The sequence below is a fragment of the Papaver somniferum genome, chromosome 4 (genome assembly GCF_003573695.1).
Source record: "Papaver somniferum cultivar HN1 chromosome 4, ASM357369v1, whole genome shotgun sequence".
NCBI classification, from domain to species: Eukaryota; Viridiplantae; Streptophyta; class Magnoliopsida; order Ranunculales; family Papaveraceae; genus Papaver; species Papaver somniferum.
This window is the reverse complement of record NC_039361.1, coordinates 30662351-30680841: the sequence shown is the minus strand read 5'-3', so window position 1 is coordinate 30680841 and position 18491 is coordinate 30662351. Positions and strand designations below refer to the sequence as shown.

General features: G+C 34.5%; 2 protein-coding genes and 2 long non-coding RNA genes across 6 annotated transcripts; 3 read left to right on the top strand and 1 right to left on the bottom strand.

The window, feature by feature from the left end:
* Positions 1-3310: 3310 nt before the first annotated feature.
* LOC113273691 lies at positions 3311-4989 on the bottom strand. The gene is made up of 4 exons (XR_003322551.1): positions 4947-4989; positions 4142-4262; positions 3913-4050; positions 3311-3343 (listed from the first exon to the last, which is right to left on the bottom strand). It is a non-coding gene; the product is annotated as an uncharacterized LOC113273691 (long non-coding RNA).
* A 1128-nt stretch (positions 4990-6117) lies between these two features.
* On the top strand, positions 6118-7748 carry LOC113273690. The gene is made up of 2 exons (XR_003322550.1): positions 6118-6838; positions 7489-7748. It is a non-coding gene; the product is annotated as an uncharacterized LOC113273690 (long non-coding RNA).
* Positions 7749-12921: 5173 nt separating this feature from the next.
* On the top strand, positions 12922-13275 carry LOC113272274 (heat shock 22 kDa protein, mitochondrial-like). The gene has a single exon (XM_026522136.1). It carries the CDS (start codon positions 12922-12924, stop codon positions 13273-13275), a length of 354 nt encoding a protein of 117 aa, XP_026377921.1.
* Positions 13276-14423: 1148 nt separating this feature from the next.
* LOC113275054 lies at positions 14424-17474 on the top strand. 3 transcript variants are annotated; one of them, XM_026524489.1, is made up of 6 exons: positions 14424-14504; positions 15313-15421; positions 15547-15657; positions 15788-16138; positions 16239-16312; positions 16472-17474. In XM_026524489.1, exons 3-6 carry the CDS (start codon positions 15649-15651, stop codon positions 16587-16589), a joined length of 552 nt encoding a protein of 183 aa, XP_026380274.1. In that variant the 5' UTR covers positions 14424-14504; positions 15313-15421; positions 15547-15648; the 3' UTR covers positions 16590-17474. The 3 variants fall into 3 exon arrangements, with proteins under 3 accessions (XP_026380274.1, XP_026380275.1, XP_026380273.1); XM_026524490.1 differs by having other exon boundaries at positions 14424-14552; XM_026524488.1 differs by having other exon boundaries at positions 15313-15657.
* Positions 17475-18491: the final 1017 nt, after the last annotated feature.

Sequence of the window (18491 nt, the reverse complement as noted above, 5' to 3'; positions counted from 1 at the left end):
TTTCAATTGTTTCTTGTGTAGTTACATAAGATCTCATAGCAATTGAACAACTATTTAACTAGTTCATTTGAGTTAATTGAACTAGTTATGGTGAAGAAGAACAAGGTTAATATGAAATGCTCATATGGTTAACCTTTTGGGTTACTATGTTAAACCAACATACACGTACACGTTTGGGCATGGTTTTCTCAAACCCAGTAAACGTATACCCAAGTGTGTGTGTGACAAGCTAAGTTTTCGATCTAACGGTTGAGAAATATTATTCTGAATCTAAATCAGGTTTTCATCTAACAGTGAATATGGATTGCTTTGTAACTAAGGCAAAACCCTAATTTGAAGGCTATATAAAAGATACATCTAGCATTGTGCAAAACTAATCCCCACACATCTGTGTGATACTAGTGCGCTCGCTAGAGTCGATTCTCCTTTAACCTTTGGTTTTCTTCTCTAAAACCAGGTTAACGACTTAAAGACTTCATTGGGATTGTGAAGCCAGACCGATACTACTTTTATCGTAGTTGTGTGATCTGATCTTGCATCTTCTATCGTACGAGTACAATCTATTGATTGGTTTGAGATCGTGAGAGTTCTACGATAGGCAAGATAAAGAAGTCACAAACATCTTCGTCTCACTGTTTGTGATTCCTCGACAAACCTCTTGTGTAGTCAGAAAGGATTGTAGAGAGGTGATTGATTAATCTAGGTTTTTCTTCGGGAATATAAGACCGGATTATCAATTGGTTCCTGTTCACCATGATTTTCATATTTTAATACGGAACAAAACCTAGGGTTTTTCTGTGGGAGACAGATTTATCCTTTGATTGACTTTTCTGTGTGAGACAGATTTGTTTATTATCAAGTCTTCGATTTTGGGTTGCAACAACTCTTGGTTGTGGGTGAGATCAACTAAGGGAATCAAGTGCACAGTATCCTGTTGGGATCAGAGGCGTAGGAGTACAACTGTACCTTGGATCGGTGGGAGACTGATTGGGGTTCAACTATAGTCCAGTCCAAAGTTAGCTTGGAGTAGGCTAGTGTCTGTAGCGGCTTAATACAGTGTGTATTCAATCTGGACTAGGTCCCGGGATTTTTCTGCATTTGCGGTTTCCTCGTTAACAAAACTTCTGGTGTCTGTGTTATTTCTTTTCCGCATTATATTTGTTATATAATTGAAATAATACAGGTTGTGCTTTCGTGATCATCAATTGGAAATCCGACCTTTGGTTGTTGATTGATATTGATTGATCCTTGGACATTGGTCTTTGGTACCGTCCAAGTTATTCCTTGTATTTGATAAAGACTCGCTATTGTTTTTAGCTTGAGTAAAAATCAAATCAAGAGAGAGATATTAACTCCTTGAGATACTTTTATCTAGATTGAGTCTGACTGTCTAGTTGATTCTCTAGCAAAGTATTTCGGAGTTAGTCCATACAGATTGTTAAGAGAAATATTGGATGGTGTTGTTAGACCCCCGCTTTTTCACTTGGATTCTTTTTGTCCAGCTGCTTCAGCCCTTGCATCAGCATGTGCTTCCACTTCGATAACCGCCTCATCAGTTGTTAAAAGATTGGATTTGTAAACCTAATAATCCTTGCCGGGGGGAGACGACTTGGTATAATCTTGATTCCTGATGAATTGCCTGTAAAACAAAGATTAGTAATCAAGCATTAGTATTATTATCCTTTTTCATACAATTATTGAACTCTTTATACTCTGTTTACTCTATACAAAAAAAAAGAAAAATCCTGATGAACTTCATGTAAAACAAAGAACAGTAATCATGCATTAGTATTATTATCCTTTTCCATATAATTATTAAACTCTTTATACTCTATATAAAAAAAGAATCACGATGAACTTCAAGTAAAACAAAGAACACATTAGTATTATTATCCTTTTTCATACAATTATTCATACAATTATTAATCTAATTTAAGTCAAAATCTAATTTATTGATTTATTTTTTTAGTAAAAATAAATAAATAATAATCCTGCTGAACTTCATGTAAAACAAAGAACAAAACATTGTAAAAATCAAGGATTAATACCTCATATCTATGATCAAGGATTATCTATTATTTGAAAAAAACCGAAAATCAAGCATACAATCTATCTATTTGTCAAAAAAGAAACATTATTTTTGCTTACCGCCATTTGTAGGATACCAGCTTAAACTCAAAGGATACCAAACTTAAATGTGTTTACTTTAGTTTCGCTCAAATAGCTTGTTGCATGACTTATACACACGTTCATGCAAGTCTAATTAGCAAGCCAATAACAGTTATATTCATTTTCCACCCTGAGCCGGGTAAAGAACGATAGTATACTATAGCATATGGCATATGTCGCTGTGGTACAGTGGTAAAGTTGTTGGCTGATGATACCAGCAACCTGAGTTCGAAACTCGTTAGCATCGGGGTGGAGAATTTTTCTCTTTCTTTTCCTAGCTACCTGGGCTTGTAGGTAATAGATCTCTTTGAGGTTTAAACTTTAATATAACCTTTGGGCATTAAACCCAATTTTTTTTTAAAGTAACTATAGCATATGTTGGAGAAAATAAGATTGTTTATGTTTTACCGTTGGTCCTGATGAGAATTTATCTTAGTACCAAAGGATCACTAAGGACAATGACTCATTTCACTATTTTGTAAATTGAAGTGGTTGTACAACTTTAACAGCTCTAGTGTCTACAAATCGGTCCCTTTCGAGTCAACTCGGTCATGGGAGATTCATAGAAGATGATGCATGTGGAGTGGAAAACCTTCAACATTCTGAAGATCAAGCTCGGATTCGAGCATAGGAGAAAGGAAAGTAAGGAAAGAGATACTGAATACTCTTCTCAAGAGAATTGGGTGTTGGATCAGAGATATTTTGAAAAAGTTGATGGAGGAAAAAATAAAGGAGAATAATAACATATGGACTAGATGGGATGGGTTCTTATTCATATCCGATTAGAGTTGGAAATAATGACAGAGGGGAATATTTAAAAGGAAAATTTCTTGTTTGGTCCTAGGCCCATATAGTTATTTATAGTAGGGTCCAACCGGATTTTTTTTTTATCCGGAGGTCCAAAATTAATTAAAACATGGAAATGTCCATAATGCCCATTACTACCAAACGTGTGTGTCTACACTGCTTACAAATTTGAGTACATATCTGGTACACTGCTTAAAAGTTCGAGTACATATTTGCTACACTGCTTACAAATTTGAGTACATATCTGTCGCACTTCTTAGAAATCTGAGTACATATCTGTCGTACTGCTTACAAATCCGATTATATATCTGAATGCTTACAAATTCGAGTACATATTTGCTGCACTGCTTCCAGGTAGAGTACAAATCTGTAAGAATCAATGATAAGTAAATTAGAAAACGTCATATATGTACTGATAGGTAATACACAAAAGAAAACTGAAAAATAATTGATAATAACAATTTATGAGTCTTGTGACTCTATAGATTATCATTTCCACATAGTGACTAAGGGTGAAAAAAACAGTTGTGTATCAGGTGGTGTCTGTTTGTAACATGAAGCAAGAAATGGGTATTCCAGTGAGACAGCAATATCGCACAGCAGCAGGTAGTCAGGAAACTTGTGGTAGAAAAAAGAATTGTTCTGCCTCAGAGGTCTACATGATTTTGGGAGAACGATAAATCTTTCAAAAAATAGTATCAATTAACAAAATCACATTATCTAACTGTAAATATTAGGCTAACATTTTACTTATCCGCATGCCCATGAGCCTACATTAGGCCATTTGGCATTTAAGAAACTACACAGGGTGAGGTCTATCTATCCAGTTGAGGATAACAGTTCCAGAGCAGTAAACAACATCGAGAAGATGCACCAAGTTACTATTCTATTTATTTTGGTATGTATGACAAAAGAAACAAAATCCGAGCAACATACATGTTCCAGGTGCACCTCTGCCTGCTAATTTTTCTTCTAATGAGGATGTGGATGAAGGGCATGGAGTAATTTATATAGCTGAGATGCATCCACTGGTGATCCAAAGTTGAGTAACGCAGAACGGGTTCCCACCTTCACCTGTCCGTGATAGATAAGATACAAATTGTATCATGAATCTTAAAAGGAAATACAGAAAAGAGGAAGACCACATAAGAGGAAGATCACATACACATGAATCAAAATCCCCTTCAATTCTTCACCAAGTGGAGCACCAGCAATGAGTAAGATACAGTCATGCAATTCCAATTTAACTCCTTCAATTCTCATCTCTCTAAAGATACCCAACGCTTCTAATGCATTTCAAGAACACTTGTTCATCAAACACTTCACAACATCACTAACAAACATAAAATTCAAATACTACACATATGAATCAAAGAAGGTCTATAAACAAATCTAAGCAAAACCCAACTGTGTACATTCTTTTCATCAACTATATCCACACAAACTTTTAAAACAGCAAGAGAAGTATAAAATTTAGGACGAACTCTGGACAGTGATGTTTATCAAAAATTGATAATAACAAAAGAAAACTGAAAAACAAACCATAAAAGTATCAGATCTACTAATGAAATAAACACAAAACATGATTGTTTATTTAGATCTGAACTTGTTCCATCAAAATCCACCAGTATATCATATACGTACCGATGATTAATACACAAAAACAACTTAAAAGCATATCAAAAACAACCAAAATGAAACTAAAATCAGTTGCATGTGAAAACCAAGTAATGAATCTCTAAAAACCAGAATCGAAACACTTTTTTTCTTCAATATTCCATATATATACTTCTAGATCGAAGAAAAAAAATATCAAAAACTACAAAAATAACAAAATTAAAGCATAATTTTTCAGTACATCATATATGTACTGCTGATTCATAATCTAAACTTCAGCTGCATGTGAAAAACTAGTAACGAATCTATGAAAAAATAGAATGGAAACCGAAAATCATTGTTAATATACATACCTGGAAACACAAACAATCTTCTCGTCGTAAATCATAACGATGCTTCTTCTTCTTCTTCTCAAAAATAAACTAAGTTTCTATCAGTACGGGATATACGTACTGTTGATTCATATACAAAAAAGAACTGAAACACGTCTAAAACATCTAAAATGGAAGTGGCATAATCGAATCTAGCAACGAAATGAACAAAAAATGTGATATTCATCTAGATCTAATATATAGTCGACAAATCAACCATGGAGATCGAAAACATAATCAAGCACAACAATAATTAGATCGCCAAAACTTTAAAAGAAACATTACAATGGAAAATCTTCATCATCTGATTCGGTAGAAACGAGAAAGAACAAAAACAAATCTTCATCTTCATCTGCAACAATGGTGAGAGGAAAGAGAAGAAGAAAATGAATATGAAATGTGAAAAATATTTCTCATGCTTATAACATATTAAATAGGAAAGGTTATTTGTAGTATTGTTATATTACGTATACCTGATCTCGCACGTGTGCAGGACCTGGGCTAAAAAAATTTGGTCAATTTTCATGTTTTCTTTTAATTATGGACCTCTGATTACTGGGGCTTTAATGGGTGGACCTGCCACTAACTAAGAACACTATAATGGTACACATTGGTAATTCCTACTATTTAAAAATTGTTAAACATGGCGCAAGAAAAAGTAAAAGCAATTCTATTTGTGTAATACCCATCCGTAATAATTCTAATTATATTTATTTTATAATGGGACTGGGATGAATTTATGGAAATAATCCATCTATAGCTATTATGTGGGCGGGTGCCCTTATCATGAATTAAAGTCCTTATAAAAGTTTGAACTAGTAAATCTAGGTTAAGAAAATCCAGGCGGGATAAATTGGAAAGGATTATTAGTCTTGTTAACCCTCTTTTTCACTCTCAGGAAGAAAAGAGATTAGAATCCTAGGCGGCTGAAGAGAATAGGGGATACGGGCGAGAAAGCTGCGCGCGATAAAAAGGTCAGTAGTGTATTGTAATCTTTGATTAGCCTGGATGGATTTGGTAATCTTATTTTTCCCTATGAATATCAATAGGTTTTTAATGATGTTTTCCTGGCGTGTGATTTCAGTTTAGGGTTCAAGTTAATAAGCTCAATTGGTGACGGTCGAGACTACTACTGGATTTGAGGCAAGTTTTGCTTTGTCTTTGTGTTAGGGGAACCATAGATTTAAATTGGGATCTGTTGTGATTATCAAGACTCCGTGATAGTTTAAGTTTCATATCCCCGTATAGTACTTGTGGATTAGTGGTAATTGTATCGTTTATGCGCTTATGGTAACGGTGATGTTGTAATATGTTATCGTACCCTTTGTTGTCTACTGAAGCCTTTTCAGATATCTTGAACTCATGCTCGCTGTTATAGGAAATGGGATTGGTAGTCAAATCTAATTGTTTTGGACACTTGGGCCATATGCTGTTAGTTAATTGATTAATGGATGTGTATAGGGTTAGACCAATCTGACACCATACTGTCTACAGACTTCCATGAAAATGAAATTGTTACTTTAGGAATTTTAAGTCTCATGCTCTAGTACGTGTCATAGGGAGTGGAAAAAAAATCCATAGCTTATACTTTAGGTAATTGGAATTTATGAATGTTACCTGACTATTCCTAGGTTGGTTAAGTTTGATTTATGAATGTTACCGTCTTTTTGGCTCATAGACACAGTAGTATGAGTAAGGTAAAATATTGTTTGGTGTTTTTGCTATTTTGTCTTGTTTGTTTGGTAGTCAAGTAGATTAGAAATATCCTAACTATTTAAATGTTGCGCATTCGTGTAAATGGGCGGGAGCAGTAGCTTGGATGAAAGTCTGTTGAGGTGTATTTGCGATGGAACCTAGTAATGCAGCGAGAGAGTGTAAGTGTTAGCTCGGCAAATGATAATTTGCCTAAACTACTCCTTAAATACGTGATATAAGGGTAGGAGAGCATTCATAGGACCTAGATATTACTTGCGTATCTTAAGCAGTTGGGCAAGTGAAAATGTCAGCTTTACAAAGGTCTTGGTTCATGGTTCCAGGATATGGGTTAGGCCTGGGAAAGTTTTCATCGAATCTTAAGTGGTGTATGTGGTTAGTCCTGTTATATCATTTATGATGTGTGCTCTAAATCGGGCAGTTGATTCGATGTGTAAAGGAATGATATATGGGGTTGGTCCTGTTATACCGTTCCGGTGCGTACGTCGCAGAAATGGATGTTGTTTTGAGTTGGTCTCTGGTATGGTGGGAGTGATTAGTTCTCATCTATGATCTCTTAGTGAAACAGAAAACCTACATGTATAAAGTGGGCACCTTAGTGGGAGTACAGTGCTTGATTAAGAATCCATATAATTTGGACGAATAGATAAAATGCTATAGCTCGTCTTTTTAGCTTACAAAAGCTTTATATATGTTTTTTTATGAGAATAATTATTTATGGTATCTTGGTTTAACTCTTGGTTCTGTCCTGGCCCGTAGACTTAGTGGACTTGCTTGGAGTTTAACTCACGTTGATTATACTTTTTTTCAGGTGTTGTTAGGGATCGTGAAGGAGTTTAATTGTTTCCAGTATCGGTGGATATTCAGAAGATATCTAACTGAGGATGGACATCTACACTTCTTTTATTTTTTTTAATTTCTCTGTTATCTAGTTGTGAGGCAGTGGGGATTCTTACTTTGGGTAGACTTCATTATATATATATATATATATATTTTTTGTTAGTTCCGTATTGAAAGGTGGATTGTATTATTGAAGTCTAATATATTGGTTCTACTCTTTAGACACCTTCATTATTTTTGTTAAGAAATAAAATTCATTTTTGCATATACAATTGTAACGGAACCGTGTTCCTAGTTTTCTGTGATTATGTACCTTGTTGCAGAAAGTTAACGACATACTTTCCATTTAATCATCGGGTTATGTGGAAAGTAGGGTTGTTACAATTTGTGTGCATAAAGGCATTAATGAAAAGAGCCTCTTGGGGAGTTTAGGCATTAATGAAAAGAGCCTCTTGGGGAGTTTTTGCGAGATTTTGGAAAGATAAATAGGAGACAAGATTGAAGTTATACAAGCAATATCTTCCGGAAAAGGTTTTGTTGATGACCAATAGTAAATAAAAAATGTTTACATTGTTGATAACCAAAATTGAAGGCAGTTTGTCATGGATAAGATATCTAAAGCCATCTCGTAAAAATTGAGGAGGAATCGATTCATAAAACTTGTTTTCACATGAAAAAGAATGCTATTTTATATCCTAAATCGGATCATGGATGGATGAGAACATGAAAGCCCGTTAAATGGATTCGGAAGATACAAAAATTGGAGTCTAACATAGATGTTGTCCTGATGAGACCAATAATTGTTGACTTATCGGGAGAAAATCCCGTGATTTCTCTCGGTAGAGAGAAAAATTTAGGTGGTAAATGTTGGAATTTCAGCTTCATAATCAACATACTTTATGTTTAAACATGATTATGTATAACTCATATACTGAAACACTCATTAACCCTAGTTTGAACACACTCTACAACATCTGAAAAAAACTATCAAGAACAATAAGTAACCACTTTATTAGCTGAACACAATCTTTGACATTAGAAAAACAACATGATACATATCAAGAACATGGTACACAATAATACTCCCTCCGTCCCATTATTAAGTGACCTAGTTGAAGTTTGCACAAATTTTAAAGCAAACAAGGGAAAAGAGATTTTTAAGCAATTTTTACAATTATACCCTTATAGATAATAATTAATGAAATTTTGAAATGATTGATCTCTCAAACTACACCATGGATGTTCACAAACTTTATACCATTGAAAAGCACTTTAAAACACCTACGTAACGAATATAAACATGCCTATCAAATTATGCATATTTCTTATATTTCTTATAATCAATTAAAAGGATAATTTTAGAAATATCTCCTTGTTTAGTGATATAGGTCATTTAATGGTGGGACAAAATTAAAAACCAAATAGGTCACTTAATGGTGGGACGGAGGGAGTACATGTTAACAAAAAGGAAGTAAAAACATATCAAAACAGAAACAAGTATATTACTTAGCTTCTACTTCTATTTCCTCTTATTTCTTAGGTGGATTAATCAGAAAAATCATATACATATAAGAGGCTAGCAGAGAGCTTAGTTACACCTATGTGTCAATCAACCATTTCTATCGTTAGTTGGTTGACACCTCACTAGGTGAGTCATAGGACAACTAAGCAACTGAAGTGTAATCAAACTTAGCACTAATCAAGATTAAACAAAACAAAATTACCTTAAACCAACTAACATTTGTTGCTAAACCAACATAAAGTCTAACATTCTCCCACTTTGGTTAGCAACAAACCTTTACGGAAAGCAGCTAGCTCGAGTCTAAAAAGGTAATCTAGAATTCGACCATACAGACCTATACACTGTTTAGAAGACGCATACGCCATTTCTATAGTCAGAAAACTAGACAGGTCATTTTATTCTCAAGTAAAAAGCTTCTTAAACGGCTTTACCTTATGCCAAAACAAACCACACTTTAAACTTTATTTTCAAACCAGAAAAGTTCAACTTGAATCGATCTTTATAAGTTCTCAATTCAACTTTGTATACTCTTATCACAACTTTATAAGATTTCCTTATAATAATATATTGAGATTCGTCTCTGTCGAAACATATAAAATATATAACTGGCTTATTTAAGAGGCATGTTTCCGTCGAAAAAAATAAAGTATACAACTGGCTCAATCAAGAGGCATGTTTCCGTCGAAACATATAAAGTATACAACTGGCTCAATTGAGGTATGTCCGACAAGACATTTAACATCTCCGAAGAGATTCATCTAGCTCAATTGAGGTATATCTGCCGAAACATATAACTGGCTCAAATCTGAGTAACGTCTCCGTCGAAACAAGTAATAAGAGATATATCTCCGAAGAGAAAACCTTTGTTGCAAAATGAAATGTGTCTCCACCGAGACCCTTTATTCATCTCTTTATTGGATTAATCTCTAAAAAAAAAATTAGTTTGCGTCTCCAAAGAGATCTTTATATGTGCCCAAAATAGTTATCGAAAGGGATTTTCTATAATGATCTCATACTTATCTTCCGTTCCTTAAAAAAGTTAAACGTCAAGAACAAGTACTTACTTAAGATGATAAACAAAACAATGTTATCATACTCCCGTTGTTCTTCATAACTCTACCATATTACAATTTTGCCTATACTTTTACTACACAAACAAACATTAGCATGGATTCATCAACATCGGGGATTCACCTTTGGGTAAACCATGATACTAGAATATCAAAATTGCTAAGTAACAAAGCAAACATAAACCTCTTAAACTCGTAACAAAACTTAGTATCACCGCATGTTCACCTTTGGGTAGAATTGCGATATACAAGAATCCTGACAAGTTTAAGACTAACACTTCAGGTATAGTAAACTACAATTCATATTTAACCCTTTGGATCCAATAGAAAAACAATATTCAACAAACTATGAAACATCATTTCAAACTTTACTTGTATGAATTACCTTTGGGTAGATTCATACAAGTTTAATTATTTGGCAGAATTCCGATTGGATTATTTGGATACGACTAGATTGATCTTGGATATTGATTTTTGAGATCGTCCAAGTATTCTGCTTAACACTCAGGTTCACGAACTCTGTGTCTATATACATACTTATTGAGTAGAGGTTGAGACAAAAACTCTATATACATATTGTCAAGGATGTCTATATAGGTTGCCGAATGAAAAAAGTTGGTGGTGTACTAGGTACCCCTGCATTTTCAATTGCAGTATATAAGCCTTGAAAGATGTAAAAGCTTATGAAAAGTTTGGGGAACCGTCAGAGAAGAAAGTCATTTCGAAAAATAGCTCACATGGGCAACCAAACACCTCCCAACATGATAGTGGCGATGAAGATGCCGTCGAAGAACTACCAACTACACGAGGACGAGGTGGTCGTGGATATAGTCGTGACCGTGGACACGGTGGGGATGTTGATAATAAATGAATGGTTTCTTTGTTTTCGAAACTTATATTTTTTAACATATGGACAAATACGGGGTAAAAACTTATATCTTGAACTTATGTGTGTTGGAATTGTGTTATGTTATTTTCGTTAGTCTATTAATCTATGTGTTTAGTTGTTTTTAAAAACTGTGTGTTTTCCCAAGCAACCTTTTTATGCACCATAGGACTAAGAATGTCCTCTAATAACTCCAGATAATCTCGTCAGAACTCGACAATAAAGAAATATATTCTCGGGAATATTTCTTTCCTTTCTTGGTTTTCACGCGTCTTTCTTCTTTCTGGTTAACACACTCGAGTTCAATTTTATGCACACTCTTTAAAGAGGTGTGCACGTAACAAAAATCATCATGTTGGCTAGCCATAACAATTAGCTAACTATTTATCAATACTAGTTTTTCACATTAACTTTCTTAATTGTAATCCTGAAAAATGAAACGAATATATTAAACATATCTAATCTAGCCTAAAATCTAGCTTTCTGAAATAGAAAATTGGTTAGTTCTAACAATTAAAATACAAACTAGCTCAGCTGGTCATCTCGTTTCCTAAAGTTTCATGCGCTCCAGGAGGTCCCAGGTTCGAGCCCCCAATGGCGTAATATTGCAGGAATTAACATGGAAGGTAGAGTTACCCCCCCTGCTTCGGCTCCCTTGGCTAGGTTACCCATGAGGCTCGTTGGCAGGCTAGCACGACAACCTGTTCAATTAATATAGTAGTACGTTGTTGGAGCTTAGCTTCTTAGGCTTCCAATTAGTTAATGTAATACTCTTTATCTAAAATTGGACTGAATAAAATTATATTAATTTGAAAAGTGATAAAACCCCAAGGTGTCGAGGCCTGTTATATTAATCCTAATTGATCACTTTTTATCTGCTTACACAAATAACACGTGATGATCAAATGGTTTATGATTCTACTCAGAAACAATTTTTGTACCATGACAATTTCAATTTTCCAGTATTATATGATTCATCTTCTTAAGCATTTCTTTTATAGTATTATACTTTAAGAAAAATTGTAACTATTTACGTCTATCAATTTTTACGATTTACCATTTAAACATTTTTACCATCATTTTTTTAAGAAAAATAATTTACTTCTATCTTGAATCCAACACCCAAATCTGTAGAGAAATTGATTCAAGAAATCTTAACATATTTAAATGGGATAAAAATGGTAGTTACTATTTTTTATTTTAGATGGGTGAGCCATGTTGATTAGCCATGTTTAATTTTGTGTCTTGTTTTAAATCCAATTAGGCAATTATTTACATACACATCCAAACTCTTAATACCATTTATTACTTAAGTTAACAGTAATATTAACTACTAATCGAGTCAACATTTCATACTGTCACTCCAGTCGTCATCATCACTTCCGTTTCTATAGATATACCACCACCACCTTTGAAGAGTATATTCTAGCTAGGGTTTCCTTACGAGTTTTTAAGATCTACTACCACACTTCAACGGCTTCCATCATCATGGCCATGCCAAAGAAACATGTTGTTCCTACTGTTGTCTCCTCAAACACTTTGAAAAATAAGCTTGGTCTTCTTAAAAAACCTAACCTCAAACGTCCAGCTTCTTTGGTCTCTCATCTTAAGAACCCTAACCCCAAACGTTCAGCTTCTTTAGTCTCCAAATGTTCTTCCCCACTTAACATGATGAAAAACAAAAAAAGGGTCGTCTTACATTTGTGGTTCTCTTCGTCCTGCTTTCACTACTGATGATCTTCATCTTCTTAGTTCAGATATGTAGTTTATTTTCAGTATTTTCAGCCGTTAGATCCAAGTTTTGGTTTCAGGATGTGTTTGTTTTCTAACTTGTGGTGTTTTTTTATGATTTTTTATGCAGATTTCTATGATTCTGGTATGGAGGAGATGGAGCTGTATGACAAAGAAGAATAAAAAGATGTGATGATGAATAGGTGGAGTGCTAAAGAGCTGAAAGAAGGTATTGAGTTGAAGATCAACTTGCCTGGGTTTGGAAAGGATGATATCAAAGTCACTGTCGAGGGTACCGCTCTTGTTATCACTAGTCTTCTGGGTAAAGAAGATGAAGATGAAAAGCCTGCTGGAGATGTTGTTAGTGTTGGTCCAGATGTTAATGAAGATGATATGAACAATACTACTGGTGTAATTTTCGATCTCGATCTGGATTATGACGACCTCAACTTACAGGAACTGAAATCTGAGATGGAGAATGGTCTTCTTAAGGTCTCTATTCCTAAGAAGGTTGAGGAGAAGAATGTCATCCTTGTAACTGATGCTTAGTCTATCTGGTCGGTACTGTTCTAGTAGAAGAAGGCGGTGGTTGTTTGATGTTGCTTTTACTTTCTGTTGTTTTATCTTTTGGTTGCATGAAAATTTCCCTTCCTAGTTTAGTTTCGTTTTAGGGTTCATGTTTTGTCGGTTTAGTTGTGATGATCATAAGATTGATATATAATCTTGATCAATGAATCATGTACTAGTTATTTGATCAATCTTAATCACAAACAACCATTTAAGTTATCCATCTTGTTTTTGTTTCATTTACATTTTGTCTCTTAAAATTTCTTGTCATTGTTATGATTTATCATTCCTGCTAGTTGATGGAAAACTAGTGGAAAATGGGTTTTTAACCAGTTCCTAGGCTTCACAAAAACAACTGCCGTTAGGATGTAGTTACTTATAGTGATGTGACACACAATTGTTTTATTGGAAAAAAAAAGTGAAAAACTTAAACTTGTTTCTGTCACAGTGGTTTTATAGAGGGGTGTTTTTGTAAAAAAGCAGATACTCAAGAACAACTGTGAGGGTTAGAGTTATCTACGGAAAGAGAAAAATAAATCAACCTTCTCCCTTTATCTCATCTGCATCTAGCCTCTTCCTTCACTTCTTTCTATAAATTATTCCATGTTTCTCTTCCTTTTCCATCATAACGATCTGTTTGTGAATCAAAACTTTATTTTAGGTTTTGCGAACTCTTCTTCTCTATCATAACAACATCAACTTTATATTAGTTTATGAAGAATTGTTGTGTATTGGTGAAAAAGAGGCGATGAAGATCATCAACTAAAACGAAGACTCATCTCCAGAAACTGAATCGAAAGGCAATTATCATCTCTATTTATCGTTTTAGTTCAATCGATTAAATTATCCATCTCCAAATTGAAATTTCAGAAGAAAAAGACTCGATGTTAGTAAACCTAAAAGCTTCGTTATCAGTTAGAAAAAAGACTCGATTTCATCTCCGTCGTAACCCCTATCTCACAATCAAAACGCATGTATCAATAGAAATCTAAAGAAAACCTTGTAACCTTAGATTCATTTTCTGCTCCTGAAATCATCAGATATTATCAATCTTGTCCTTGTTTGCTAAATATGATAGAATTTTAGTATCATTAATGATTTAATTTCTCTTCATCTTCTCTCGATTTTGCAGAATGATGTTTCCTTATGTATTTTTCCCTGCAAAAAAAGTCATCAATTATTCAAGTGGGTTGAAGATCTCTTCTCCTAGTGTAAGAAATAAAACCCTAAATCTGAAATTGAATCTTCTCTTACTGCTGGTAATGATAATCTCAAAAACCCTTCACTTTATTTGATGGTTTGAGTCTGTTTTTAGTATTTGAAAACCTTGGTATACTTTGTTTTATTGAAGCTTTGAGTGCTCATGATCGAACAAATCTTGTTGGTACTCGTAAGGTAGTACTTGTTGTAGATTTGATTAAAGGATTTTGATTATATTTCGTGATTTTATTGTTTTTTTTCCGCAGGATAAGCTAATGTCATGTCCTAAAGAGGATAACCTGAATTTATTGATCCCCTTTTAACATATGTTTATAAACGTGTTGAAGCTTTGCAAGAGATTTAGGTTTATTTTAATTTTTAATTTGTGTTTGTATTTGTAGTAATCTCAATTTCTCTTTATCAATTTTGAATGTTTTTCGTTTTATGTTTTATTTTGGAATTTTTTTTTTAGTTGTATGTCCTAACTTGGTGAAGATCATTAATGGTATTAGGTTGTTTAGCTTTATAGAGTTTTAATTTTTTCTCATTTTAATTCTTTAGAGACACTACATGTTTGTTTAAATGTCATGGCCAAGTTCTTCACAGCGTCGAAGGAGACCAATGTTTTTTGTTGTCCTTAGTGTGCACCTACTGTAGGTTCTGTATTGAGTTATGATTCACTTATAATGCTTCAATATTTTCTCTTATATGATCACCTAGACTGTATAGGATTTATTAGACTCTGAGTTCGAACTCTTCATGACATGGTTACTAGGAGAAGAGGTGCTCATATGCGGTTTTGCTTACATATGTTTTCAGTTTTATGAGGATATGATGGTCAGGGATTTGAATTCATTTACGTGATGATGTGCAAGAGACCAAGAAGTTGAAGGGGAATAACAAGTGGCTGCAGCTTACAGCGTAACTGGTAAAGGGCTTGCACTAATTCGTTTTATTTATTTTGTTGGATTCAAGTATCACACCATGTCTGCCTTATGTCATTTAACCGTGTCTTTTCTTTTCTTTGTGAACATGGTGAACCCTTGAGCTTAGTGCTACTAGTCACTACGAGGTTCAATTAGTCGTACGATGATAAGGGCATAGTATTTTCTAGCCTATCCCTGATTATGCATTGGCGGCACATAGTTGTTTGAAATGAGTGGGGTAAGTTCTCTCGCAGGGATGTAATATGTTGATAGAACAGAGTAGTGTCTCATTGATTTGTTTCCATTATAACCGTATCGTTATATATCATCGTGCCAAACTATAATTTTAATTTATTGTTGGAACACAGGTCGTCAATGATATTATTTCGCAAAGTACGATTACTAAAGTGCTGCAGAACTACCACCTTGAACAGTTATCAGAGCTTTCATCTCATCTGTACAAATTTATTTTTGAAAATTTAGTGCTGATAAAGCAAAATGCACCGTTGATTCATTTGATTTTTCAAATAGTGGTGACAACTCTGCTGGTTACTCCACATTTAAACTTGCAAAATCAGCCACGATTTAAGTTGTCGTATGACAGCTTATTTCAACTGTACCAAGCCATTGATGATGGACATGACAAAGGATTTGGTTTTACTGCTGACCTTATGCTGAAGGCCATACTTACAAGTGCCCCGCCTATTGTCAACCGCAGGGTATCATCTCTTTTCTCTTTATGCACTGTCATCTACAAAGTTCCTTTAGTTTTTGCCTTATGTGCTGAATCATTGTCATTTGTTGATAACTAATGTATAGCTTTCAAAAGGAAGAACTTTCAACTGTGAAATTGAATTTGATGTTGAATTACAGGATATATCAAAACTCACAAGGTTTGTCCGATCGACAACCTTTTCTGGGGAACAACAATCTAAAAATACTTTACTTTCAACACTTTTACTATGCGTGGCTTATGTATCTAATATGATCTCAATTGCATGTATCGTTAGTGCTCGATTTTGTATTTATTATGGTTTTTTATATCTTTGTAGGTGTTTTTGGAGAAATACACTTGTGCGGAGAAATTCGGCTCGAAAAGTTGTTAAAGGCACCAAGAAGACACTTGCTATTCAGGCTCACATTTTGGATAAGGGGCACCTTAATTACTAAGGGACACCCACTTACTATTTAAACCTCTCTTTGGTTATGGGCACTCCACCCCTAACTTTCATACGCACGGAAAATGGCGGGAATTTGTTTGGTTTCTGCGTGAACTTCTGAAGTTGGACTCGACCGAGATTATTGTGTATTTCTTTATGGGAATGATATGGTACTACCCTGGTTCATCAAAACAGGGATGGTAGTAGGTTAAGATTCGTAAAAAAAAAGTTTATCGCTATTACAGGGAAGAAGCAAGCTACGGGATTTTGGAGTTAGTTACAGAAGTTACGTGACAGAAAAGGGAAAGAATATCTTCCCTGCGATTCGAGTATATCTTGAAGAGTTTGGTTTAAATCAAAAAGCTGTGTCACTTTGGAGATAAAACAGGGAGAGGAATTGTTTACGGGAACTTGGTTGAATATTTGGAAAGTACGGACAAGGGAAAGAATAGACTCCGTTCGATCATATCCTATACTGGGAAGAGTTTACAACTATAGAGATTCTAAGGACGTTGGATTATACTCGGAAGAGGCGTGAAGAAACTATAACTCCGGTGACTTGCCGTGGAGGAAAGGAGAAGAGATTTTCGGGATTTATTGGTATTGTGGTGTATATATATCCTGGCTTTGAGTAACAGAAGGGGGTCTGGAGTTTGGGGACCGAGCAGAGACTACATAGCCGGAAAAATCAGAGTTGCAGAGTGAGCTGTACGAACGGAGTTGGATAAGAAGAAGAAGAATAGATTACAACCTTAATAAGACTGTCATCTTTACTTTTTAACAGTTCTCCAATTGTAACAACGGGTTCTGTAACGCCTTCACAGCTGTTGCGAATCCGCTATAATATTATTTTTCTCCAATAAAACACCTATTGAGCCATGGATTATTATTTTGAGCGTGTTTTCAACATTATGAGCTAAACCCCATCACTGGGACAATGGAGGAAGCCATGTTTCACAATTGATTGGTAACTATAATCGATTCTTTATGACTTTTGCATTATTTTTTTTAATCGATGTATGATTTTTATTAATTAGTTGTGACTTCGTTTGATGATGTATGCTTAGACCTAGAGATTTTGATGCATCATGCTTGTGATCTACAATTAATATTTTACAAAATCTACTTTTGGCAAAGGAAAGAGTCAACAAAAGAGCTAGAATTGTTATGAATCATTATATTAACCAATTGAATGTGATTAGTGGAGAAATCCTAAGTCCCAGTACCTCTCGATATTGTGACACTCTTATATATATTTTCTATTTTTAAGTCTGAAATCAATCTCAACAAGTCCGAGCGAACGATACTTTATTTACCACTATCACAATTACATCAATTTTGGCGCCGCCGACGGGGACTTGTATTTAGATTTGTTTTAGGTTTCTTTTTATTTTTCTTTTTATTATTTTTTGTTCTTTTTTACGCGTTTTGGTATTTTTGGATTCTTTTCAGATTTGGAGCGAAGCTACAACGGAAGAAAAAGTGTTATAAAAGGAAAGCATCGCCAAAGAAGTAAAGAAAAGAGGAATCCGAAAGGAGTGAAGAATAAGATTTTGTATATAGTTATTTTGTTTTATTTTTAGAAACTATAAATAGGGTGTTATTTTTGTAATTTTTCTTTTCCTTTTTGGACATTTTTATTTTTGGACTTTTTGGACATTCTTGGACATTATTTTTAAACCCTAAGGAAGGGTCAAAAATTAAATATCAACTGTTTGCAGGGAAGGACGACAGTTACGATACTGTCTCGGCCCCTCGGGTTCGTACACTGGCATCGGAGTCGGTGGCATGAGTCGACTTCAACGGTTCATCGCCCGTCTGGTACGGGAGGTTAGACTCTATCCACCTGTAGTTGCAGAAAATCCTACACTACACCCCTCATATCATTTCATTAACACTCAACTCATTTTAA

Coding starts and splice junctions, on each gene's coding strand:
- LOC113272274 (XM_026522136.1), top strand. CDS start 12,922: ATGAATAGGTGGAGTGCTAAAGAGCTGAAAGAAGGTATTGAGTTGAAG.
- LOC113275054 (XM_026524489.1), top strand. Junction 16,139..16,238: donor CGCCTATTGTCAACCGCAGG/GTATCATCTCTT, acceptor ACTAATGTATAG/CTTTCAAAAGGAAGAACTTT. Junction 16,313..16,471: donor GATATATCAAAACTCACAAG/GTTTGTCCGATC, acceptor ATATCTTTGTAG/GTGTTTTTGGAGAAATACAC.